At 39.4% G+C, this 27,956-nt stretch overlaps 1 protein-coding gene across 6 annotated transcripts in view; it reads left to right on the forward strand.

The window, feature by feature from the left end:
* The window catches only part of EEFSEC (eukaryotic elongation factor, selenocysteine-tRNA specific), a 124,142-nt gene that overhangs the window by 73,061 nt on the left and 23,125 nt on the right, over nucleotides 1-27,956 (forward strand). For all 6 annotated transcript variants that reach the window (XM_021532192.3, XM_085590511.1, XM_085590514.1 and 3 more), the window contains one exon: nucleotides 7,536-7,692. In XM_021532192.3, the coding sequence (XP_021387867.1) occupies nucleotides 7,536-7,692 (157 nt within the window). The remainder of the gene's footprint in view (nucleotides 1-7,535; nucleotides 7,693-27,956) is intronic.

Consider the following 27,956-nt stretch of genomic DNA (forward strand, 5'->3'; position numbering starts at 1 on the left):
ATTAAGAATGTTGCTTAGGTTGCAAAATCAAGAACTTGAAAGTTAGGAAATACCAGATTTACAGTTGCTTATGCAACATTAATTCTGTTCCCCTGTGCCTCTACCCCATGCACTTAATAAGGCAAGGTTCCTCTGAAATTTTTTTGGATGTGGTCATGTTAAGACTATATCATGGAGCATATCAAAGAGGAACAGGGATAAGACTGTATGGACATCTGGCATTTCTTAACTTAAGTGTCCAATTCTGCAACTTACATTTATATAAAACCTAAGTTATTTAATTTCCTAGGTATTTTTAAAGTCAAAAGATGAAGTAAAACTGAACCTCCATATTGCTGAAGCATGGCCATCCCTTTACTGTGCACCTTCACTGGGGCTGCACTTGTAAACATCCAGTGTAGCACAGGCTTGTGTGGCTTGATAGCACAAACCTTGGTAGCCAAATGGCAGAAGGAGGCTGTTACCTGGTAGAGGAGGTGGCTTTGGACAGCAGATCCACACACTGGAGTTGGAGAACCTCAGAGGAGGGGACAGACTTAGGGTATTTGAATGTCTTGAGAGGGGAATGCAAGTCTGTCAGAGACAGTTCCCTCTTCTTCCTCAGCATCAGTTGCTTCAGGCAGCTCTTTCCAGGCCTGTTCTGTCCTTGTTGCCTTCTTCTAGTGAGGATTTTGTAAGCCTCTGCTCTTCATTCCCCCTGCCCTCCTCAAGCTATTTGTGGGCAGTTTCCTTTAGAAAGAAATTTAATTTACTGTGGCTTGTAGCTGATCTCCTGCTATATGTCAAGTCTATGCAATGTTCCAAATGAAACTTGCCATGTCCCACTGATGTCTCCTTTTGGATGTTTAGGATTTAAGAACCCGAGATCACCACAGTTAAAAATACTTTAAAATAGTTAAGAAATTGCCTGTGTGTTTTTAAGTCATGGAGGTACTACCAGCAATCCTCCTAGCTGCTCAGAACCTTCTCCAGGAAGAGCAGCCATCTTCAGCTTGGCAGTCCTCTCTGTGCCACGCTTACAGAGCCAGGTCAAGACCTGTATATACCATCTTGTCTACAGAACAGCTTGTGGTTTTGGTTTTTTTTTTTTTTTTTTTTTTCTTGGATAGTAAGGATCACAACATTTTTAATCTGTGTTGCAAGCCAGGGCTGGTTGGTGTGGAGATGGATGGTGTAGGATGCAGGATGTCTTGAGCCTCCACTTTCCCATATCTGTTAATGTTGCTTTTTCCATATAATGGGAAAGCAATATAGATTAATAAAAAATAAAATAATTATATGAACCAGTTTCTTCTCACTTGGTAAAACTAATGTTTTCATTCAGACCATGTCAGAATTCAGTGCCCGTGTTTGTTTTGGGATTCAACTCTTGTAAGCTTTAAACAGAGGTGAAGGAAACTTGCACTATAAAGGTGCATAATGAATGAACAGTGTCCTGTTGAAACCTTGTATGTGCCTGGTGAATTCTGATGGGGAGGTGTTGAGTATTTAGAACCTAGAGCAGTCTGGTTGTAGACCTCTCACTCGTTGTCCTGATTCAGTACTCATCACTCCTTTTTTTTGCTGCCATGCAAGGTTTTATCAGGTTCTAGTGGTGGCACAATGCTCAGCAAAGTGAAGGGCTCAGTGAATGGCTGCCTGTTAAATGTTTCCAAACTCAATTGTCCCTTTACTCAGAAAGGCAGAGAAAAGGAAAATGTTTTTTGGATATAAGAAACATAGGCTGGTGAAAGATGGGACAAACCTCTGAAAACCAAGTTAATGGATATGTGGTGATGTTAATATTAAAACAGCAGTAATGAGATGTGAAGCTGAAGGCTTCTAGTGCTGGAGGGAGTTGCAGAAAGAAAAGTCTTTATGCTGCTGTAAGTAAGCTCTTGACAAAAAGCTGTGACTGCCCAAATCATTCTTTCTTTGTACAAAGTTGTTCAGCTAGTCCTCAGTAACCAGCTATAAGCTAGAAGTCTTTGTAGAATAAAAAAAACCCGGAAACTTGGTCATTGGAGCAATCCTCTCAGTTCTTTTCTCCTTCACCCTTTTTGTGGCCTCATGTACCATCATTTTCTCAATGCATAAAACCTTGTTTTAAAAGAACAGGAATTTGCAGCCTCAAAAATATTCCCATTTCTGACACAGAGATGGAAAGTACTTGAAACTGTTTTCTAGAAATAAATGAGTTGTCACTGATCATGATGAAGATGTCTCAAGTGTACTTTTTCTGACGTACAAAAAAGTTATAAAAATGCTTTGTATTTTCACTATTAGTCATAGGTTCTTCTTGTTCTTTTTTCTCTCCTGTTGTTTTTCTGCTTTAGTTTCAATGAACCTTTTATCAGTTTGCTGAGAACAATCCTTAGGCCCTTAAAATAATTTCTTTCTAAACTCATGTAACTTTTTATTAAATCAGAAAAGGCTATTCCTTCTCTTTTTTCTGTATCTTTTCTAGTATTTAATATGCAGTGTTTTTACTTTGTCTTAAGCCTTTCCTTATTTCCCTGTCATACTGGCACCACTTTGTTTCCTCGTGTTTCTGTTCTGATCCATTTTTTTTTTCCTACAGGTACATTAAGAGATGAGAGATATTTGCTCTCAAAATATGTGTAATCGATTGTTTGAGAGGGTGTTCAGATAACAGTAATTTCTAAATTATCCTAAAATGGAGGGTTGTTTAACAGGCTGGACAGTAGAACTTGCTGTCCTGCTCAAAGGGGCATCCTGGAGTTGTTTTTTCTTGGAGCTAATACTATGGTTTGCACTGAATTCCAGCACATAATGCGAACTGTGGTTTTGCAGTCTAAGGCAGGGTAAGTACTGAAGAGATGAGGGGTGCAAGTTGGTTATTTTTTTACGCTAACTTCTTGGTTTCAGCACACGGGTTATGTGCCAGAGATGCACATACTTCACCTACGGTTATAAAGCACTGTTTACTTTTTTTTGTGCAAACACAAAAGCCAAGTGGGAAGGGATATTTCATAAACTCAGTGCTATTGTGTCCTCTGGTCTAAGCCATAAAACAAGAGTAACAGAGACATTCCCTTTGAACTTGAAATCCTTTTCTAAGCTGCTGATCTAACCTAAGTGAGAGGGGGAGACTATACCAGCCAGAAAATTTCTCTTCTGGGTATTTTTCCCGTCCTGCCCCTTTTCTTTCTTAAATGTCCTTAAGTGAGTTTGATACTGCACCTCTGCCCATAAATTTAAAAAAATATTATCGTAATGTAGGTCAGTGAACTGAAACGCCACTGTACACCATGGGGGATTAAAGTCAGAGAGGCAGCCCTCTCCCACTCCTACTAGGTCATATGACAATATAAACAAGAAATGCAAGGAGCCTTCAGCTTTTTCTTGCCCTAATCCTTTGTTTATGCAGCACTTAAACTGACTTTTGGGGTCGTCTCTGTCTGGCATTAAAGCCCTAAAGCTTTTTGAAGTTTCCCTGAAGTTAATAAAATTAGTCTGCCCTCATTGCTAGGCCCCTTGCTGCTGCTTCAGAGCAGACTGCGGATCCCTTACTGTCTTTGTGGAGTTTGGCTTTGTAAGTTCATAATATTTTATACCAAAAGAAAAAGTGTTTGTGAGAAAAGCAGAAAGCTCTCCCGAAAGGCTGTTCAGCTAATAGGCAAAGTGATTGCCATTGTAGATGTTCTGAGAACTCAAAGGGGATTAACTTAAAATCCCATGATTTGAGGTAAATTGCTGGTAAAGTAATTGGAAGTGTTGAGTTTCAGTTAGAAAGAACAACGTGTATTTCTCTCAATTTTTACAAAGCAAAGCTAAACCAAAAATATAATTTTTCTTTTATTTTTTTCTAATGCGATCTTAAAATTGAGAAAATTAGCTTTCCTTCATAGCAATTCTTTGCTACACTCATTTATTTTATTGCAAAGACTGATCCAGTTATCTTAGTTCCTGTTAGGACAGGCATTCTCTAGTTATTTTGTCTTTGTCAGGGATAAATTGCTGATGGGCTCACTGGAGGGCATGGATGGCACAGGATGGGGTGTGTAGTATTTAGTGTATGAGACAGACACTTCAGGTCATAGAGGTTTTATTCCAAACAGCCAGTCAGGAAAGTCACTGATCACTTATTATCTTAGCACCACTAAAGTGTTTTTGTTTCTAATGGCCTGTAGAGATGCCAAAGGAATCATGGTGATACCTACAGAATATATTCATTGGTTAAATGAGGGATTTTTTTTTTTTTTTTTTTTTTTTAAGTTGAGTTAAGAACTGGCTGGATGGCCAGGCCTAGAGAGTGGTGGTGAATGGTGCTGCATCCAGCTGGGGACAGTCGCCAGTGGTGCCCCTCAGGGCTCTGTGCTGGGACCAGCTCTGTTTAATGTTTTTATTGATGACATGGATTAAGGGATCGAGTCTATCATTAGAAAATTTGCAGATGACACTAAGCTGGGAGAGTGTGTTGGTCTTTTGGAAGGTAGGAGGGCTCTGCAGGGAGACCTAGAATGGTTGGATGGATGGGCAGAGTCCAATAAAATGAAGTTTATTAAGTCCAAGTGCTGAGTCTTGCATTTTCGTCACAAAATAATAACTGCCTGCAGTGTTACAGGCTGAGGACGGCATGGCTGGACAGTGCTCAGGTGGAAAAGGACCTGGGGGTACTGGCTAACAGCAGCTGAACACGAGCCAGCAGTGTGTTCTGGTGGCCAGGAAGGCCAGTGGCTCCTGGCCTGTATCAGGAACAGTGTGGCCACAGGAGCAGGGAGGTCATTCCTCTCCTGCACTCAGCACTGGTGAGGTCACACCTCGAGTGCTGTGTCCAGCTCTGGCCCCTCAGTTTGGGAAGGATGCTGAGATGCTTGAGGGTGTCCAGAGGAGGCAACGAGGCTGGTGAGGGGCTGGGAACACAAACCCTGTGAGGAATGGCTGAGGGAGCTGGGGGTGCTCAGCCTGGAGAAAAGGAGACTCGGAGGTGACCTGATGACCCTCTACAACTTCCTGACTGTGCTCAGGTGGGGTGGTCTCTTTCTCCAGGCAGCAACTGACAGAACCAGAGGACGCAGTCTTAAGCTGTGCCAAGGGAAATACAAGTTGGATATTAGGAAAAAAGTTTTTACAGAAAGGGTGATAAAGTACAGGAATTGTCTGCCGAGGGAGGTTCTGGAGTCACCATCTCTGGATGTGTTTAAAAAAAGACTGGATGTGGCACTCAGTGCCATGGTTTAGTTGAGGTGGTGTTAGGGTATGGCTTGGACTCAATCTTAGAGTTCTGTTCCAACCTTGTGATTCTGTGACCATTAGAGTGAAAAGAATGGTGCATTGGTTACTCTCCTATACTGAATGTACAAGAGCAAGACCCTAAAAAGCACCTTTCTTTATAAAAGATAAGGAGTATTTAATTCAAAGGTGTGAGTGTGGCATAACTAAATGCTAAATGCTGATAGATTTTGTTTCTGTTCTAGTATTCAGTTAAAGGTTATCATTGCTGGTGTACTCTAAGGTACTCAATGCCTGTAACACTTGTTCATAGGAGTCACTGGAGTTTTTTCTGATAACCTTGCTGGGGAGGCTCTAAACTGAGCCATGCTAGCCTAGTAGGATTGCTCATCCTGTAATTCCATTTTTAATTAAGTTAAAGATAACTTTGAAGTGCTCTTGGAAAAATAAAATATGTTTAGAAAGATGTTGGCCTTTAAAGTTGGCTTCCTGTGCCATTTGAGGGATAACTGCAAAAATAATAGGTATATTAGAGATCCTCCCTGGAGCATATTGTACCTTCTGTATTTCAAACACAGGGCCAGCAGTGGACGAGAGGGATGAACAGTTTTAAAATTCTTGTTTTAGGAATAAAAGATTTATAGGATGAAGTAACATTTTAATTTCTTCAGGCACTGTAACTGGTAAAAATTTTGAGAATGTGAGTGCTTCTTCAGGTTGGAATTAACAGCTTCTTTTTATTCTAGTCAAGCTAAAGAAAGGCAAGGGTGCCTGAAAGCTTATCTCCCCTCTCAACTTCCACCTGTTATCAGGGGCTCTAGGAAAAGACATGACTGAGTTTTGCATTTAAGCCAGAATGTTGCCAAGCAGTGATATTGCCATCAATGGTTCAGAAGCTATTTTGAAGCAGAGGGAGAGGACAGACACAACAAAAAACCATAAATGTGTCCTTTTGGGGAAAGATGAAGAGTTTGGGCACTGAGTGTTGTTGAGGCGTTTCTGCCTACAGCCTTGGCTGCACCCAGAACAGAGCTGCCTGTCTTGCTGTCATCTCCACGTGACAGAAGCAAGAAGGGCTGTAGATATTTCTCATTCTGCGCCTGGTCTGGGACAGGGAGAGGTCCTGCCAGTGCTCTCTAATACTGCACAGCCCTTTCAAGTCTGCTTATAGCTGAGCAAGTAAGTTCTGTTTAAAATAAAACAAAAATGAAATTTCTGATGCTAGATTTACTGCCATACTGAGATTGGCACTAAAATGGAGGGATATATATGTAACAAAGTAATAACAATCCTAGGGATTTGAGTCTGTATATTCATTATAGTTTATGGAGGAGGCTTCAGGGAAGGACAATTGCTTAATAAACCGGTGAGATTTTGAGTCATCAATATTTTGAGTTCATTTAAACTGAGTAAAGGGGAGTGTTCAGAACTGATTGCAATTCTTTACTGTTCTAAGTCACTTTGGTCTTTGCAACCCTTAGATGTATCTAAAAATGGTTTCTGAGATGTGAAGAAGAGCTGCAACTTTTACCACAGAAAATAACCTTGGAAAGATTGAGGTAATATCCTCATATTTACTCTGATAAATAAATGTTCTTTCTGCATCTACAAGGTAGAGTAACTGCAGGCATTGGGTGTACAAGGATATTCACACCTACAGGATTAGGCTCACTTGACTGCACCTTATACTTTGTAATGCCTGAGGGAGGGTTGTTTATCTTGCCTTACCTACCAACCTCGCTGCCTCTTGTTCCTGATAGCTTAATTAACAATTCAACTTGGAATGGTTCTTCCCACTGGGTTACAAACCTTGAAATTAAAATTGGATACAGTGGTCATAAGGCTCTTGGTTTAACAAATCAATATGTATGTAAAGGTGAGTATTTAAAAGGCTCTGTTTAGAAGCTTTGTCATTTCTTTGGAAGTGGAGCTGTTGGAATGCAGGTCTGGAGCTAAGAGAAAGAATGTTTATGTAGGTGATAATGTACTTAGCTGCAGAATAAACAATGGAATAAACTTTTTGTCAGCATAGGTACTTCAGTAACTTTCATGCAAAGGTTTCAAGGCAGAAAAAACATTTTAATTAACTGATCTTTACAGCATGTTCTGATGTAGGTTTTATTATTCTTATATTTTGATAAGGGAGGTAGAAGCAGAAGTGTGTTAGTTCATAAAATCTTCTATGGTTTTAGACACAAATTAAACTCAGCAGTTTAGATAACTCACCCAGAGTTTTGCTCCTGTGGGAGTAAATGGTTTGTCAAAGGTGGAGTGGTAGAAGTTGCCAAACTTAGCATGTACCATGGATAATTTGTTGTCACTTTAGCTTGTAGAGTTATGAATCCAATTTTTTTTTGCAGGTGATGGATGATTACAGTGTGATTGGTCGTTCATTGTTTAAAAAGGAAACAAACATCCAGATTTTTGTGGGTCTGAAAGTGAAACTGTCTACGGGAGAAGATGGAATAATAGACGGTGGTTTTGGACAAAGTGGTAAATTTAAAATCCGAATTCCAGGTAGGTGCTTAGCAGTTAAAAATACTAATCTCCAGTGTAGAGGATCTTTTCATATTGCAAGGTGAAGTGCTACCAGTAATCTCCTGAAGTTTTGAAATCAGCTCATGTCCAGTTGGAGCAGTGATCTGGTGGGGACTGTACCTCTTCTTAATTTCATGATGGTGGCTGTGACTGACAGTGTGACACCGAATGGCCTGAAGCCACATCCCCTGTGTCAAAAAACTCAGGTCTCAAAATAACTTCTTGCTGAGTGGCACTAACACAGAAATCCTGCTGTGCCCATAGAGGTTTGTGGTAATCTCTCCCTTCTTAATGTATGTATGATTTGCACCAGAGCCCTTCTGAACAAATAAAAGAAAGCAAACCTGCAATCATTTTTACCTGTAGCTGCTTATTAAATATAGTATATTGGATGCAAGTTTCTTAAATTGGCTCTGTTCTGCATGTTATTACCTAACTTGCCTTCAAGCAAAAACAGCTTGATAAATGGGGTTTTGGATATCTTGAGAGTTTTTTTTATTGCTTGTGTCTCTTGGTTTTATAGTATTATATATGACTTTATTTTTCATCCTTGGTGAATTACAGGAAGGAATTATGCCTCCTTAGGTTAGAGCGTGGGAAATTATCGGTGCTAGAGTTTATAAGTGTCATTTACTGGGGGTATTTTTCCTCCTCCTTTTAAGGCAGGAGAATAGTTCTGAGACTTTTCAGAAGGCAATAATAGGTGTTGCATTTAACTCAGATTGCAGGAGAATATTTTAAGGATACCAGGCAGTACTTTTGTATTTCTGTTTTGTCTTCAGCGAATTTGTCACTAGTTAATCCCCCACCCTCTTAGGGAGATGAGCAAGATTACTTCTATTGAACGAGTGGAGAAAAGAAATTACAATGTTCTGTGGCAGCAAACAGTCAACATAGCCATTGATTTTCAGAGAAAGATGAAGTTTCCTAATTCCTTGTAGAAGATGGACTATCCATTTAGAGTGTGATGCAATTGCTCTAATATTGACCCTCTGCAAGTTTCCTTTCTACTTCTATTACAGGATAAGAATTTCTGACTATATGAAATATCTCATTTGTTCTATCTTACCTGTACTTCTGGTTTTGTAACCAAGTGCTAGATTTTGCAAATAGGTCTTGAGAGCCTAACTAGCAAGCACACTTCAGTTTTCTGGTATAGAAAAGATTTGGGGGATTCACTGAGGTGCCTTCAGGTAGGCAATGAAATTATGCATAGATGACCTTAGAGCTGAAAATCAAGATGGTGTCTTGCTTAAAAATGTAATTATGTAATGTTCCTAGTAACTTTCTCTTCCAGAGGCAAAAATCTGATGTATAGAAAGAACAGGAGGATGGCATTTACCTTGTCATTTCAACTTTTTTGGATGGAGGAAATGGTTCTTCCTAGGACAGAGAGAGGCCTTATAAGGAGTCTCTGGCACCCTTGTGGATTTAAGCAGGAACTGTAATTGTGAACCAGCAGTTACATTAAGAAAATTGTATATAGATTTAGATAATGGCATTTTGCTCTGTCCATTAAGTTAGTGGGAAGAAATGATACCTTTCACCAAGGTGTTCATTATCTAATCTTGGTTACACTCATCAGATGTTTAACAGCAGACCTTGAAACAGAGGACCCTTTATGGTTTGTTCTTTCAGTGAGAAGAATATGTGGCAGAATGCTAGAATTTAATACCTCTCTAAGGTAGGCAGAATAATACAACTTAGTTTGCTTTGCTTTAGTCTGGGTCAAGCTTGGGTGCTCTTGTTGTCTGGAAAGAAAAAGCAGTAAGTTAAATTAAGTCAGGTTGAGGGTATCAAAGAAAAGAAGCACCGAATTGGAAAGAGCCTAAAAACCTGTCTCTTTAAGAGTTCAGAGATTTGTATGTAGGGGGAGGGCCATTGCTGTGATACTGCTTGAGTCAACTGCAGTTCACATTCCTTTGTTAGATCAGTGTTGCTTTTTTAATGTGTCTGCACCCTGATTGTGAGTTGGGTTTTTTTTTAATTTAACTGGTCAGACTTCTCTTTCCCTTACCCCCACCCCATTCTTAATCCTTGTCTCCTCTCATACAGTCTCTTTAATGTTTTTTTTTGGGTAGACCTTTTTTAAAATTTTTAAAGGTCATTTTTCTGTGATTCCTTCAGAAATGTATCAGGAAATGAGAGGGAAGGAAAGGAAATGTCCAGGCTGAAAACTGCCTTGTACTGCCTCAGCCTGGAATCCATCAGTCCTCTCATATTTAAAACCAGTCAACCACTAGAACTGAGTTAGTTTGTTCAGCTAGTTGACCTGATGATAGCTGGTGGCTGGTTTTAGAAGCACACCTCTCCATGGCACTAAAATTCAGGGAGATGTGTTAGAGATTTGTGTCCTGACTACTAAAGATAATAATAGACCATCTTAGGGTGCTGCATGGTCCCACTTGTACCAACAACACCTGCTCACACGAGCAAGTGTTGGGCTCCCCAAGTGTTCTTCTGTACTCTCTTGGAAATGGCTCGTGTTTGCTATAGAATAGCCTGGGAGCTTTGTCTTATATCATCTGTGGGCTGAAACTTGGCAAACCTGGCTGGGAATGGCAGAAAGTGGATCTGTTTCCTACTCTGGCACTGCTTGTGTGCAGCAATAAGTCAGATACTTCTCTCTGCTCCTCTGCTTTGTGGAACAGGGATAGTTACTATCCATTCTGGAAAAAAAAACAAAATAATGAAATTCTCGATTTAGATTTATTTCAGGCTTAGAGCATTAATATTTCTTGAAAAGACATAATTATCTTTCTTTAGAGTACAAAATGCACATCTAGAGTACAGCATGCAATTGGAAGTTCCTCAGTTGCTGAAAGATGCCAGTACTTTGGAAGAAGTTCAGGGAAGAGCAGCAAGAATGCTGAGAGGCTGAAGGGATTGATTTATGAGGGAAAGAAGATGAAAAGAAATGCATGAAACTTGGCTAAACAGTGTCTAAGTGGGAGATATTATTATCCACAAGTATTTGAAGAACATAATGGAGAAGACTCCCTTAGGGTGGTCCAAGGAGGTGGAAGCAAAGATTAATAACATGAAATAAAGCAAAGTGTAACTTGACTATTGAGAGATGTTATTTAGCAAAGAAGTCTTGCACTGCTAGATCATCTTTGCAGATGAAGATGTATTCCAATTTGACAATATTTATGTGTAGTATGCCTAGATGTTTCCTAGTGCAGGGTAAAACAGGCAGGTAGTAGGATGGTGGGTGCAAGTACAATTTATTTTTCAGCTCACTTCTTTTTTTGTGTCCAAGCATGCTTTTATTGCTTGAATGACAAGGTATAACCTTTCTAGAATGTTTGCAGCAGCATCTAAAAGAAAAAAAAGTATTTGCTGGCAGATCTGCTGTCTGTAGGGCTCAGTTATGGGGCTGTTTGTGCTTAACTGAAGGCAAAGTTTCAAGGCCTGTTAATTGACAGGATGACACTTCCTTTCCAGACTGATTGCATGATCAAATGCATAAAAAGGGGGACATAATCTCTAAACTCACAAGAGAGTTTTGTGCAGTTTAACAAGCTGCTCTAAAAAGCAAACGGGGTTTGAAAGGCAGTTTAAACTACACTGCTTTTAAAGTTATTCTTTGTGTGGATGCAGGAGCGAGCTACTGATGGGGCACTGCTTGCTGAGGTGGGTGATATGTGGCAGCTGTTCTAGTTATAAATGGAGCACTGTACAGGGTAAATGAGTGGGAAGTATTGTTCAAGAACAGATTTGGGGAGGCAAGAACTGTATGTTTAAGTGTCTTATTCTGAAGAAAGTAAAAGCTTACAATGACAGTCTTTGGAAAATGCTTACTTCAACATACCTTGCACCAAGAAATGCTGTGCCACTTGATAAGACAGAGGAAAGTTCAGCAAATCATTTGAATAACCTAGTGCTAATTGTGGATTTTAACTGTCTCTCACCCAAGAACTGACCCTGTAAAACTGTGCTTGGTTTGCAAAATCATGATCTCTTGCTGTGTGTCTTGACATCTTCTAAAAGATTGGCTTTAGATATGCCCATTTCTTTGCTTGTGGCTCATTGCATTTCTCATGTGCTTGATTATTGTAAAATGTAGCAACTTTTTAAATCTAATTGGTGCATGTATGATATCTCAGGCATGGTTCACTTTCCTTTCTATATTTCTGTCTAATTTCTAGTGAAGTGTTCATCCTTTCTGAGGCATTGCAATGTGTCTGCCATTCTCCTCTTTTTGACTAAAATTGCTGTACATGACTTGGATTTACCTTATTTCTTAATTTGAAAGAAGCAGTGCATATCTAACACTCCTAAGAGCTGAATATATTTCTGAATTGAGCAAATTTAAATGTAATAAAAGACACTTTTCATAAGAAGAGATAAAAATGAGAATATTGGAGTGCAAGCTTTGTGGCTTCTCTGTTCTTTTTAGCCATACAGGATAACAGCAGTTTTAAGTTTCTTAAAACAGGTGAAAACAAACTGGTTTATTACTTTGTCTTTTATTGCCAGTAACGTTTTGCCTTGCACTTGAGAGAACAAGTCCATTTCACTGTTTTCACTGCTTGTCAGGGTAAGAGGGATTGAATGGGCCATAAGAGTCTGTTCTGCAGCAACAGCACAGATCCTCTCCCTCACCTGGGACACAGCACCTCTGGGATCCTGCAGTGTTGGTATAACGTGACATGAAGTGGTCAGAATCCAGCAAAGTGTCTTATTCTTGACAATTCCTTGTATTCTTACATGTGAAATTAAGGTTAGAAATGCAGAGTATGTTTCCCCCTTAGCATATTGTGGATTTGGTGCATCTTTGGTGTTTTGATATTTTGCCGCTTTTTTCATTGGATGAGATCCCCCACTGGCTTGCAAAGTACTTAATGGCATAGTGGGAGAGCTGTGATGTAGGAGCTGCACATGTACAGCACTACTCTGCATGATTTCAAATCCAGTTAAAAACTGAGGGTTTAAAAGTGCAATTCAATTTTTTTCAGTATTTTTAAGGATTACAGTTAAACAAGGAAGTTGACTAGAAGTTAAATAGCATGAGGTAAATTAATATTACATGAAGACTGAAAAATACAATAGTAAAATATTTGTGTATCACACTGCCTTCTGTAACCTCCTCTTTAAGAGCTATCTTAATTGTATTTTTTTTTTATATTTGATTTTTTTTCATTACTATTCAAGGCATATGTTGCTTTGTTCAGGTGGGTCTCAACACTCCATGGTGGCGGGCATTTGTGGAATATTGCATTCAGAGGTTTGGGCTTTTCTTTACAATTGTAGGAGACAAGCTTTAAACGGTTGACTGTAGTTAATGTCATATTCCCAGCTCTGTGATTTGGAGGACACTCCTTCCTGACATCAGTAGGAATGGGGCAGCCTAAACCTTTTCATTGCACTGAGAATAATTAAACATCCTGTCACTAAGCAGCATACCTTTTTTGTGGGAGATCTTGACATTTGGAATTCTTTGCTTGTGTTGCATTAGAATAGGATAATCTTCTCTTAGGCCAAATGGAATTTAATGGCACATTTAATGTCCCTGTTTTCCCAGCCTGGATTCTGTTTTAATAAAGGAAAATAAAAAAATGTTGGCTGCAAGGGTCTGGTAGGTTGCCATCCCTGTCAGTATCAGGTGAGGCTGAGCAGGATTTCAGTCAAGAGGAAAAACAAAAGCCCAAGGGCAAAGAAATCTGTGTAGCTGTGTTTTATTTAAAAGCTGGAGATTAGCTCTGCTTGTTCTTTCACAGTCTCTTTTCCCCTACCCTCTAAACCAAACAAAACCTAAAATCCTTAAGGGGTACTTCAGGCATAAATCTCCTTCTCTCCTTTTTGTGAAAGTTGGCTGGTGTAGTATGGACGGAGGCTGGGAGATGATTGCTGCCAGAGAGGCATCACTTCCTTGTATCATCCCCTCTTGAGCAGATTAAACTGTACTGATGTGGAAGTGCTGGTGACCACATAGGAGCTAGGAATTCGTACTGCATTTACCAAAAGAGCTTCGCCTGAAGGAATCAAGCCTACTTTTGAGTGGTGACACCATGTGAGCCCATATTGACCTTTGAAACTGAATAACCAGATTTATCAACCTTAGAGTGTTCTTGTGGAATCAAAGCCCAAATTTGTGTACACTACTTCTGAATGAAAACAGTACTCAAGGAAACAATAACTTCCTAACTGTTTGTCTGCCTCATTCATTATAGGATTGGGAGACGCTGGTCTTGTCTGCAATGACAGAATTGCAGGATGGAATCTCTGAAGGGGGATCTGCTGATAGTAAGATTGGTTTCACAGCCAGCAGGTCATGGCACACTTGAGCAGATGCTGCTCCCAGGGTGGGTAATGACTCTTTGGATTTGAAGTTTCCATTGGAGTATCTCTCCAGCAGGTTGCTTTTCTGGGATCAAGCAGACATGGACTACAGAATTATCAGGCATCAGGTGATGTAGCAGCATTTGAGTGTGTCTGCAAGAAAAGAGTCCAGCTCCTGTGAAAGCCTTTGTGTTGGGTGCAGTATGGGCTACACAGTGATCCTCTGGGTCATTGAAAAGAGTGAGAGGGAGCCTTTTATTTTACTGCCACCCTCCCTTTCTATTCTTGTGCAAGAGGAGCCTAATGGAGTGTCACTAGTGCAACAGAAGGAACAATGGTGGTTCTGCCCCATGATGTCAATGCAGTGTTTCTTTCCTACAGCCCACATCACACCGGTGACCATCACACTCCCCTCGAGGGCAGGGCTAATGGGTGGCCTTCAGGAAGGAGTCCTGCTCTCTGACCAACCCTTGTGTGAGTTCAGCGTGACCTCAGCCCCAAAGCCAACTGAGCTTTCACTCTGGGCTTTGCTGCCTCTTGGGTTGGTGTTCAGTTTATTTCTGTACATCTCAGTAGAGCTTGTTTTTCTGAACTTACTGTTTGTATGTGGAAAGCAGTCAGATTCAGGTGCTGCCTCTGTGTATAAAGACAATTAACCTTGAAAAGACAAGGTGGTGAAGTTAAGGGTTTTGAACTTCAGATATAAGAAAGAATATCCTAATTAGCTCTCCATTGTGAGATGCATCGTGATGCCAGGTCTAATTCAGTGATTGCGTTCCTCATGTTAACATGCACAAGGAAAACTTTGCTGGTTTTGCTGATGCTTCGTAATTGACCTGTTGTCCTGTACTGAGGGATTTTTTTCTCCATTGTGAGTAATCAATTCCTTTATTTCTTGCATTTCACTGGAGTCCTGCTTTAAATATGAAATTAATTATTTGTGCTATTTATGGAAAAAAATCCTATTAAGAAAATAAAAGTAATTCCAGCAGATGGAATTTGTTTGACCATAGGATATCTTAACCTATACAGATTCTACCACTTGGGGAAGAAAAAAAATAACCCACAACCAAAAGAATCCCCACTTAGTAATCACTTGCATACATTTTCTTTTCTTTATACTTGCTTCCAATCTCCATTGAACCTCCCTTCACTTTGGCTAAGTTTTTGCTAATCCTCTAACCTCTCTTTTCTTTTGTTCTTTATTTATCTGCTATTCCATCCCCTGCCCATCTTTCTTGGTCCTTGAAGTTGGGTGCCAGTGACAGCTTGGTTTGCTTCAAATATTTCTACCAGCATTTTCAGGCTTCTGTAGGGATGTGCAAGGTAGAGGTGATTTTTTTCTGACCTGTGGATGTTCTAGTGCTGCAATATTGTGAGCTCTTGAAAGAAAGAGCTGAAGGGAAAATCCAGTCTAGCTCTGTGTCTGAGATTGCCCTCTGCAAATGGAGGCCATTGGGAATTGAGCTGCCAAAATAGTCTTCTCCAAGTGCATTCTAATTAAGTTTCCTTTTTTGCCTCCAAGAACAGCAACTGCTCTGCTAGTTATTCTGAAGTTAAGTTTCAAATCCCTGTTGCAAAATAGAAAGATGCTATAATAGAATTTATTTATCTTAATTTGAGGATAAAATCGGGATCTGATAGTGTGGGAAGACGACTGTGGGTTTTTACAAGTATTTTTGAAACTGAGGAGTTGTTGTTTCAATTGGCAGTGACATTGGTAGTCAGCTGTCCAAAGTACTCAAGATAGTAAGCCCCCAAAGAATGATTTTCTTTTTATTAAAAGAAAAAAAAAATCTGTAAAGATTGTTTCTTTTCTTAGATAAACTCAGGTCATATATAAGATTCTCCTAAGCCACAAGAGCTAGATACATAAATTAAACAAACTGAGATTTGCACTCAGTTGCATGTTTTTAGGATCTGGGATTTCAAAAGAGGCGCACTTATCTTGAGATTTGTGGTAAAACTGAGAGCTGGAAGTGCTGCTGTGCATAATAACCTTACTTCTGTTTTGAGTCTCTTGTGGTCCTAAGTCTTTCCAGTTAATCCAGGCTTTGTTATTTTGGGGGAATGTAGTTCTTGTGGAAAGTTGCATTCCCTGGGAGAAAATAAGCATCTTGCACATTTAGGGCTGTTCCTTTGCTGAATGTTGAATAATTATAACAGCAGCTGTAAGCTCTTGGAGCCCATTGCCCAGTCCAGCTCCCTGGCAGGGCATGTCTGCAGTGGATGTGGCCAAACAGGCTGCTCCATTTGCCTGTATTTGTTTTGTGCTTCTATTTGCCATCACATCACCCTGAACTTCCTTGGGCACCATTTCCAAATTATCTAATACCCCTTGGCTCCATGCTGCTGTTATGTAAACTGCCTGTCGTGAGTCTTGCTTCATCTGCTTAGGAAATACTTTCTTCAATGGGCTCCTTTACTGAAGGTTACCTTTTTGAAGAAAAAAGGAGGAAAAAATCCAACATATGGGTGGGAGGCAAAATTAAATATTCAAAATGAGGAACTGAATAAGTTTGTTTTCCCTATAAAAGCAATCCTACCCTGTTTTGCATATTTATTGGTTCCATAAACACACAACTGCAGAATATAACCATATTCAAGTTTTAAAATTTCTGCTGCATTTTTATTTTGGATATTTTTCATTTTTATGTGGAGATCTCTTGCATAGTCACTATAACCCAGATATCTTGTTCCTTACAGACCAAATTCTTCTTTTACTTTTGGCTTCACTGGGTTTATGCTACTGAAGTTGAAAACAATTTGGATTAGAATATGACATGGAACAACATGATTGCTCTTACTTTCATGAAATAATACAGAAGTTTAATGTACCACACATCCTGCAAACATGAGCTGGATGCATGTGCTACTTTCTGTCTGGTTTTTTGTTGTTGTCCTTTTTAGGTGTTTCATTTTGCAAATTCACTGTAGTTTCAATTGTGAAAACTTTTCTTGAAAAAGAATGTAACTAACAGTAAGTTTTATTATGTATCTATGTATTTATTATGTATTCCTTCCTATGCAGAGGAACCTTAGAGCATCAAAAAGTAATAATTTGGTGATATCCTGTATCTTCTAGAACAAATTGGAATATTTTTTTTAACTTAGTTCTCATATACTTGCCCTTTGTAAGTTTGGGATGCTTCAATGAGTGCCTTGGAAAAGTATACAGAAGGAACAAAATACAGTTTCTTCTGAAGAGTTACAAAACATCATAAAAATGTCTGCTGGTTTACTGCTGCTCACTTAAGCATTGTCCTTTGGGAAGGAAGGGCTCTTTTTCTTGCTGAAGGCTTAGCTGCTGTCAGTGCAGCTAAATGTGAGGAATTCAGGTACATGACCAAAGTACCCAAATATGGTACTTTTTAAAGTGATCCTTACATTCTCCAAAAAATATGCAGGGGATATACACAATTTGTGGTTGCTTCTTTTGATGTTTTAGGTAGCGTTTTACTTTGAAGGGTTATGTTTTTTGGTGAGAGATGACTGAAGTACTCTCTAGACAGGTGGACAAAAGGTTTCAGGATGAGCTGGTCAGGAGGAACTTGCTCTGTCCTATTTGTAGGGGGCAGCTTTCTCCAAGAACCCACTTCTTTAGGTAGAGAAAGGAAGATGAAGCCATGAATTCAAATTCTGTGCTTCCACGTCTGTAGAAGGAATACCAAAGAAGGAATTATTTCATTCATCTTTATTTCTTCTTTCTTGTGTGCAAAACAGGATGCTAGTTTTCGGATGTTACAGTTCTCACTCAAGGCTTTGCAGTATTTGGGTGGAAAATACTTAGGTTACAAACCTTTACATAACTTTGATCTTCTTAAGTCCCCACAAGGGTCACTCATGCATTCAGGTTGCCTCCTTGCCGTGAAATGTCTCTCTCTTTCTGTAAACTGTGCTCGTTTACTTGATTTTGATCGTTCATCCCCTGGGCCTTTCACCTTCCCTTTCCACCAGTGTTTGTTCTGATAGCTTTTTGAAGTCTGAGTAAAAACATACACCACAGGGGCTTCCTGGAGGCATAGAGCTTTGTGGTTTGCAAATTGTAGAGTATTTGAAGTATTGACTCGCAACAGTGGCCAGTGCACAGTGTATGAGAACTGTTGTGTGACAAGGACATTAACCTTGAGAGCCTGATCCATGTTTTGAGTTTGGGGACAAAAAAAAGAGTTGTTCTTAATAGTGTGCATTGATTTCAAGGAAGTCTGTGTGAAGGAGTCTTTGGTTTGTGTTTTCACAAAGGAATTTGAGTGTTTAATAAAGAATAGGAAATAACTGGAGCTTCAATAGACCTGTTTTCATAGGGGAGGCTCTGCTGTAACATGATTTTGTATAATGTTATACATAAGCAACAAAAGCATTTCCTGCCTGTAGCTAGAGTATTACTGCATTTGAAAGAAAATTGCAAAAAATACTTTGAAAAGTACTTAACACATGGAATAAAAGTTATAGGAAAAGTAGAGAAGATCATCATCCTGCTTAGAAAAGTCTTTCTTGTAATATCTGAAGTTGTAACTTCAGTCCCAGGAACTCTATATTGCATGCTTATGTGCTATGGGTTTTATGACAATATTTTTTTAAACCTCTGAGCCCTCAATTCCCCTCACTGCTTTCCCCTCATTCCCCTCAAGTCTTCGAGATTAGCAGATCAAGACAATTAGGTGATTCAGAGGACCTGTTCATTTCTATTGCAACTGATTAATTACCCAGTTTGATTTTTTTGATGTTTTACCCTAATCCATTTCTACTCTCCCCTCCCCACTCAATTCCCTCTCTGTTTGGCCATTTGCCTTTTCTCACTTCTGCAGCCCCCTCCCCTGATCTTTCCCACACAACCCAGAGCAGCCTCTGCAACTTTTTAGAGTGTTTTTTAAAGGGATATATGTGTGTATTTATATGTGTGTATATATGTGTATGTATATATATGTGTGTGTGTATGAGTGTATATATATATATGTATATATATGTGTGAATATATATATATGTATGTGTATATATATATATATCTATACACACTTCTGAACCAAGAAGATGGACCCGTGCCATCCCTGTGATTACTTTGTTGTTTCACCCTAAACTGTGTCATTGTATGTAAATGAAGAACATTGTTCCTGAGGTGCAGGGTTTTTGCTGTGCACCTGAGGATTTTTAATTCAGTACAAGTTTGCTGCCAGCTATGTATTTACTCCTCAATGCACTTGTTTACCTCAGTTTTCTGTCTGTGAAAGAACAGTTCTGTCTCCCTAATACAGCCCGTTTGGATGTATGGATGTGTTAGGCAAGGGGCTGTTTGCCTGCTGAAGTATCAGCTCATCAGGATTGGTAGTACAACATGAATGCAGCCTGTAGAATATGCATTTGTTTTCTTTATGATTGCAATGAATTATCTTTTCAAGCTGCCACAGTGGTAACATGGGCTGTGCCAAGCAGCAAGTGCCAGGCATAAGAGAAATAAGATGGTTTTTGAGGACTGAAAATGTGCTAAAGAATGCAAGTTCCTGCTGACAGGAGAGCAGGCTGTATATAATGAACTGGGGATTTTCTTTTCATGGCTCATTACAATCGATTGTTCTCACAAGTACCTCCTCAGAAGATGTTCAAAGATTATAGTCCCTTTGGAGTTCATGTGGAAATTGATGCCTGCTTCCCCAATCCCAGCTTTTTTCCCCTAGTTTTTCTTCATATTTGCCTTGTTATGCTCTGAAGTGAGTAATTTGAGGACATAATGTAATTGGATTTAGTAGTGAGTTTTATTTTTCTGTGTTGAAATTGTGCACATTTAGAGAAATATTGACTTATTCAGTAAATTATCAGTGTTTTTATTTTTTACTTGAAATGAAATTTAAGCTTGGGTTTATTGACCCAGGCTTTCTGTTGAGCTACTCATCCTTTTAAGAGAAGTTTAATAGTTTTAAGAATATTTTTCCGTTGACCAAGGCCAAATAGAAAGCTTTTTTTGGAAAATACTAAAATATGTATATAATTTAATTTTTGGCAATTTATTCTTGTGAAAAACCAAATTAATTTCTCTATCTGTGAAAATACTGCAACTTGACTGTTTCTGTCCAGTTGATCATTGTGCAATTCACTAGTGTTTAGTCTTAAATATGTGATTAGATTTCAGAGTAAATGCATGCTGGAGCAAAAGCAGGAGTGAGTCTATTTCAGACTTATTTCTTATAAGCACAGGAAAAAAGTTTTATTTGGCATTTGGAAAAAATTATAGGTAGATTAACAACAGATTTTAAATGTTGTTTCTCTGTAAGATTTTGAGCTTTAATAAATACTGATTCTTGTAAGAAGACTATAGTGTAGGTTTTTGCAAATGAGTTTGGTTGAATAACCTTATTTTCTCTAATCATTATACGAAAAGGATGGATTTGTAGTATACACAAATGATTGCTTTTCGGGTGGCTAAGAAATGAGGGAAATCTTGTAAAGATGGGGAGGGGTGTGTGTTATTCAGACTGAAGTTTTCTGGGTTTGCTTGCTGATGGTTGGGAATCTTCTGTTAAAGACCTGTTGACTGCCTCTGTATTTAAAGCTTTTACTCTAATATTAGGTACTAGGTTTTGATTTTGGGACACACATACATGGATTACACACAGGATAAGTGGAAGCACATTATGGATTCCCTGCTATTTTCATTGGACCAGGTAGAATTGGCTTGGGGAGGAAAAGGAGGAAGAGCCCTTCTGTAGGCAAATTGATGGAGGGTATTTCAGTCCACCCCTGCCAATTATTTCTAATCAAAGCTGTCTGAGCCAGTCTTAATACAATTTAAATATTGCCAGCCAGAAGGATTTTATTTATGGAACAGGACCTGCTGAAACTTCCTCCGACCCTGGAGAAGCTGTGAATGGGAGAGAGCTGATCAAGCAGGCATGTCTGGCTAGCGTATGCATTTCTTTAATAAGGCAGGGATTGATGTCTTTTGCAGTTCAGGGGTTAGATAAACAGCAGTCCCTCGGTTCAAGGCTCTCCATGTTCAGTTGTTTGTTTATACGGATCTCAGAAGGTTAGCTTAGCCTTCTTGACATCCCCAGGGAGCTTTCCTGACCATGCTATAACCTCGTCTGCTCCAAAGCTGCTCAGGAGGTGTCGCATCGCCTTCTAGGAAAACTACTGGCTGAGTGGAGTGTGCAGCTCAGAGCTGGTCTCAGAGAAAGGTAGATGTAATCAGAGTGGTTGGAACACTGGGTCAGTCTTCAGGAGCTCATAAATAATTTGCATGTGTAGTGTGCAACTACGATGCTTTCATTCTGTGACCTGATGTTTGCACACAAAGATGCCTACAACATGCAATTCAGGCTCTTACTGATGGCAGTTCTGAGAAATCAGTGACATACATGACTAATTTCACCAGAACTTTGAGGTTGTCTTAATAATTTCTCCTTCTATTGACTTGGCAGTGGTAGCCCATTAAATTGAATGGGATAAACCCCAAATAAGTAAGTAGCTATGTTAATAATTTTTTGCTTAAAAAAATTAGTGATGGTTATGTGCTGAACAATATAGAGAGTTAAAGCATGAATCTAATTAGGCTCATTTCCATAGCTATTCTTTCCCATCTTTCCTCCTCCACAGAGGAGGATGATGATGGTCACATGAGAAATGAGAAAGGAATGGTACAAATCCATCTGGGTCTTATTGCAATGTAGTTCTAATGAGTAGAGTTGTTCTGGTATTTGAGGATGGCTTTGCTCAGGGTTAGAAGTGTGCTTTATCACATGTGGGACTGGCTGATTTTAAAATGTGACATGTTACAGAGTTGGCTTAAATCCCAGAATTTGTTCAATTAGTTTTTGCTGATTTGATGTCTGGTTGTTCGTACTTCATTTTTCTGCAGCACTTTCAGTCTGTAGCTGTGCAGACCCAAACAGACATTACTAAACTGGCTGCACACCTACAGCAGAGCTTGTGAAGTATACTCTTACAGGTGGGGAAACTGAGGCACAAACATGGGCTGTTAATGGCCACTGGACATTTTTGAGAGAGCTGAGATCTGTAGGGATCCTTCCTGTCCTGTAACTCCCAGTGTTGTGCTGCTTGACCTGCAGTGTCTTCATTTCCTTGAGATCAGTTTGTGCACTCCTAGAGCTTCTCAGGAAACCTGAACTTTGTCTGGTGTTCTCAAGTAGGATGATGCTCTTAAAGTATCCTATCCTATACAAATCCATATGGATGGCATCCCATCTGAAAGGTGTTCAGAGTTGGGGGGAGAGGTCACTTCCATGCTGGCTGAGGTTTCAAAGTGCCAAAATATGAACATCTTGTCACTTTTAAATAATGTGTGGGGTCTGACTTCAATGTTGGGTTTCATATTTAATTAGTATTAATATGATAACAGGAATGTGGCAACTGAAGCGAACACAAAGAGATTATCTTCTTAGCCAAATGCACCCATTAGCTAGGAAATATAGGTTTCTATTAAATGAAGCAGACAGATGGAGTATTGGAGGTGACTGAGAACAGGAGGGGGAGGGGGCTAAGAGGTGAAAGTTGAGGTTTAGAAAATCTCTATAAAAATAAAAACAAACCATCCATCTTGATGGCTGGCGTTTTACCCTCCCGTTGCACTTTCAGGATGGTGCTCCGATTCCTATCAAGAACATTATGCTGAAATTTAATCTAACAGAGCACTTACTCCTGCCAAACTCTGGCTCGGCAACTGCTCCACGCCCCCAGAAAGAAGTGGCCAACAAAGCTTCAAATACAGGACAGTGTTGTGCCATCTTCAGGAAAGCTGCTACTTTGAGATCCCAGGGGAAGACAGATTGGATCTTGTCCCTCTAGTTTGTTGGGGTTTTTTTGGTTGTTTTATTTTTGCTAGACAAGCATGTTGGGGAAACAAAATCATGTTCCAGCATTTCAGAGCAGTTGTAAAGTAAATTATTCATCTCTCTGTGTGTATGTATAGGAACCCTGATCTCATAACTGTTGTAACAATGTTTATAACCAGTGTTTGAAACCAAGGTTATAATAGTATAAATAATTTTAGATAATGCAGATAACGAGAAGAAAATAATATAATTAGAATTTTACAAGGTGGACAATTCACTAAGATAGATGGAGTAACACAATACATTAAAAAAAATAAATCTGTAACAGCACAAACATGACACTGGTGACAGGAAACATCTGCATTGCCAACCATCCCCAGGCTGGCCACAGCCTCACATCTGCACCACCAGCCTGGGAGCTGGGTGTGCTCCATTGTGTGAGTGCACATCAGACCCTGTGTTCTGCCTCAGAGGTTTGGGTTATTTTCTTTGGGCATTTTGTATTGGTTTTAAGTCTATAAGCATTTTACTTGAAAGTGAAATTGAAGAAACCATGCAGATTGGTGCTGCTTAGAAAGAGTGGACTAAGTGTGAACAAACTGTTGTTCATTTTTTGAAAGCTGTTTTGAATTGGACCTAATTACTATCATGGCAAATTCTGCATGTGAGCAGTGAGAGTCTGGTTGGCTGCAAACAATTTTTCATTGCTTGTTCTTATCTTTCATCCCATTTTGGTTTTGCTGCCAATGATTATTCCTCCCCTGGATTTTGAGGAATTTGCCAAGCTTCCTCTGTCTAAGCTTTGTGTGAAGTTTTAGATTTGATGGTAGGGAAATGGGAGAGGAAAAAATATGTGGCAGGAGGGAGAAGCAGCATTACTCTTCTGTCTGGTGTTTCAGGCTTCACACAGTTTTGTAAATGAATTTTATGTTCTTTTACTTAAATTCATGCATTACTTCTGCTTGATTTTTCTCTAAAGCCTTCAGGTGTTAACAAAAATGGGATACATGGAAAGTCCAGAGTGGACTTTTCTTGATCCTCTACACTTTGCCCACTGTCCATCTCTAAGTGCCAAATTAACAGTGACTGGTTCATTGGGGCAACACAAACCAAGTGTTATTACCATCTCTGGATCCAAGAAGAGTTTAGAAATTAAACTTTAAGACAAGATTGGGTTTGTATTTTCCCATCATCCATGGTGTTCCCTGTTCATATATACTGATTTTCCTCCTCAACATGCAGCGAGTCACAGGAAGGAGAGCAGATCCTGCAGAAGGTGTGTAGGGCTGGCTGATGGTGCAGGGATGCTCGTGTGGCTGTGCCAGGGCTCTGCTCCCCGCAGGGAGCCCTGTGCTCTGCTGGCTTCGTGGGAGGGTGCAGGAGCTGCAGAGCCATTTTTCAGGCTGTCCTGTCATCCCTGCTTGGGAACCTGACGTGTGGGCCTAACTTTCTTGCTTGTGTTGTTTTTTTAGGAGAGAGGGAGGTGACTGAGCAGCTAGCCTCTTGACAGGGCAGTTTTAAAACATTCATAAAACTTTTATTGGGCTGCCACCCTTACAGATAAATATTTTCTGAGTTTATGGGTTTATTTTAAGGATTGAAGTTTAATAGCAGCTTTGTAGCCCTATCTGTCCCCAAAATAGCCTTTTGGCAAGCCCCATCTCTGGAGGCTGCCATGCTTTTCTAGGTCTTTGGAGTTTCTTCATCACTAAATTATTACCCTTTTGCCTCTTTGCAGCTTTGTCTGACTAAATGTGACCAACTGTTAAGTCTTTCCCCTTCCCCCAGCCTTGCTGAAAGCTGATGCTGAGTACCCATATTTGGTCATCATAAAAGGAGAAAGATTGCAGTAGTTATAAATTAATTTATTTTATTAAATTGCGTTTGCTAAATCTGTTTTATATGAGTCTTACTTATCAGTCTTTTCTTAATGCTGCATGTGATTTTAAGATGGTACAGGCTGGTGGCATTTCAGACATGTACTGGCACTTTTCAGGCACTTTTTCAATGTGCTTCCACAAGTATAAAAGCTTTGCAGCTCATCTCAGCATTAAGTGGGGAAGCCAGTGGGCTTGCAGCCAAGGCTGTACAAAGGAATGCTGTATGTAGTGCTTGGAGGAAGATGGAGCTGCAGTTTGAGCATCCCTGCCATTTGATTTCACTCTGCTGTGTCCAAAGAGGTTTCATGGATTTCAGGATGGGCTTTTGCTCAGCACTGACTGAAGGCAGCGTGGCTGCCCTGGGAGAGCCACGTATGATCCCCATGTGTTCCAGCTCCTGGAAAGTGAATGTTTTTAGCACCTGGAGCACTATTACATGTTACGTTTTCTTTCTATCCCAGTATTGTTACTGATCCCCCTTTTCTTACCAGAGACATTTGTAATACCTAGAAGGAAAGTATGTGACTTCTTCCATTTGCTCAGCCGTGTTTTATGGCACTACTTTCAATGACTGATTTCCTGAACAGCAAACTGCTGGCACATGATACTGTATCATGGTATTTTTTGTCTAATCCCAAGTTTTTTGGGGGTGTGAGTGTTTTTCTGCACAGGAAGCCCTTTCCAGCATATGTGATTGTTGGTCCCTCAGACATACTCAGAAAAGTGCCATGAGTAGGAAACAAAGGTTGGGTTCAAGGGTAATTGTGAAGGACTAGTCTGCAGAACTGACAAAGATAAAATAAGAGTTTCAGGACAACCAAAGAGATTAAAATAGACTTTGCCTCCCTTAAGAGGGTCTCTTGGTCCTAACAGATGTAAAAAAAAAAAGAAACAAAAACAACCCACTTGCTTTATTTTGGGTGAGGTTGACAATTTATATAGTCAGGGAACTCCCTTTTCCAGACCAGGCACAGTTCAGCAATACATTTGCTGGTTTGTTGTTTTTTTTTCTTCTAAAAATAGGAATATCTATTTTTGTACAAAACAGTGCCCTGAGACTTTTGTTTCTGTATTTCCATGACTTCTGTTTTTTTATGTCAGCACATCTTGGGGCTTGTCCTAAGAATGGAGCTGATGTAATAATAATGGTTTTCATCGTAGCTATCTGATTCGTTGCTTAGAATATAAAACTGTTTACTTTTGCAGGACTGTTTTTCTGCAAGTTCTACACTGATGAAGAAAAAATCATAGGAGTCAAGAAAGTTATATTCAGTGTAAAAATTAATTCAAACAGCTTATATGCTCAAATAACCCAGCAATATGTGCCTACCTCGGTACAAGCAAAGAGGTTAAGGCTTTTTTTTTTTTTCTTTTTTTGCTTTTTATTTTTCTTTTTTTTTTTTTTATTTTCAGGAGACTGTTGAGTTCTAGCAGTGTGCACATTATATGCAAAGTTCTTGTCCAGCAAAATTCTGGGCAAAGCTGGACAGTTTGAATTTTTGCATATTTACATCAGAATTTTATTGCTCTATCCTTAATATAAATATGAGTATAATGGGTTGTAACTGTTTCAAGTCCTTTCCCTGACATTTGGTAGTGGTAGCACCCAGCTAATGCCTGTCTCATATCAGATGGAGTTTATTCTTTTTTTCCTCTAGAAATCTGTGGAGCAGAGATGTAGAGATATTAGATAAGTTGCCAGCTAATTTATGGCACTACAGTGAAGAAGACTCTGGAATTTTGGTTTAGCACCAGTATAAATCCATGTCCTGGAGCTTTTGTAGTGTGTTGTCTTTCAGGTTGGTTATTTGGTCAGCTAGAAGCCTGTTGGCATTGACTGTTGCTAATTTTTTAATTCCTTGTCATAATAGTGTATTTTGATCCACTGCATTCATTCTCTATTGGGGATTAATCTTCAGAAGAAAACTGGATGTTGTCTAATTCATAAGAGTTGTAAATGCATCTGGAAAGGTAACCAAAGGTGTACTTTCAGGAAATGTCCTGCCTTAAATTGAAATATCCTATCCTAAATGTCCTCTGGATGGTCTAATAATTTTCCATAATTATATATGCATCTTATAGTGGTAAGGACACAAATAGATCAAGTGTTTAGCAAATACAACTTATTAGTTTTTGGATCTTTTCACTCTTTCTTTCTGGTACATTTTGATTGTGTTCTGAGTCGACAGTAGGTTTTTGGTTTGCTGGTTTGGGTTTTTGGCCAGCAGCATTGAAGGCCTCACAGCTAGGCAAGCTGAGAGGTATTTCTAATTCTTATTTGACTTTTGAACTCCGTGTCTGTGTTTTCTTTTGTTGTGGTTTAAATTTCACATCACTCAGAAGTTAATGCTTCTTTAGGATGTAATTGCCTTCGACATGATTCTTCTTGCTGGTATATGAATGGATCAAGCACTGTGCTTCTGATGGGAAAGTGTGAAGTGCAGGCAAGAGTTCCTGCTGTGGAAACAGAAATAGTGAAACAAGAAACAAATATGGCTTCAGGGTAAAAAATACTCTTTTCAAGTTTTGTTGTAAAATAATTAGCCTTCTGTGGAGGCACAGAGACCATAGAAAAAGCACAGGAGCTGCTCAGTTGCCTGTGATTTGACTTAAGGTTTATGACCTTGAGTAATGTGCCTGCTCAACCACGCTTAACAAAAGCATATTTGATGAAATGTTAAAGTCATGAATTACGCTCCATGGAAAGCCTTTTTTAAAATTTGTAAAATCAGAAATAAATCAGCATCTTCAGACCTTAGCAGAGTTGTTTAAATATGGAATTAAAAGGAACAGGCTGTTTCATCAACAATGACACTTTGTAAACTTACACAGATTGTAGCTTTTCTTCAGGTTGAAAAAGGACTCTGTATTCCAAGGTATTGTATAAAGAACTGTAGCATTAGGAACTCTGTTTTCTAACTGGGGAAGCTGAAAGAGAGGTGGAATAATGTGAATTGATGGAAGCCAAAGAAGCAAAACTGCCTAGTCCTGGGTTTCTTAATTTCCAATCTAAATGTCTTCCCATTAGGGCAGCAAAAATTTGAGAGCAAGTTGTGTGACAATTTGGAGGCTTCTGTAAGGTAGTATCTGTCCCTCTGTTTTCCTTGTTGTGATCAGCAGTTACTGATTCAATCATCCTCTCATTTCAACCAGCAAACGTGTAGTTACTCCCAGCTGATACTAATGAAACACATTTTACTTCTGAGAGAATAAACACACTATAACATGCTGTCCCTGCTCACACAGCAGCTCTGGCTGGCTTCCCTTCCACAGACCTGTCCCAAAGCCCAAAGCC

This window comes from Lonchura striata, chromosome 12, assembly GCF_050655825.1.
Source record: "Lonchura striata isolate lonStrDom1 chromosome 12, ASM5065582v1, whole genome shotgun sequence".
Classification (NCBI taxonomy): domain Eukaryota; kingdom Metazoa; phylum Chordata; class Aves; order Passeriformes; family Estrildidae; genus Lonchura; species Lonchura striata.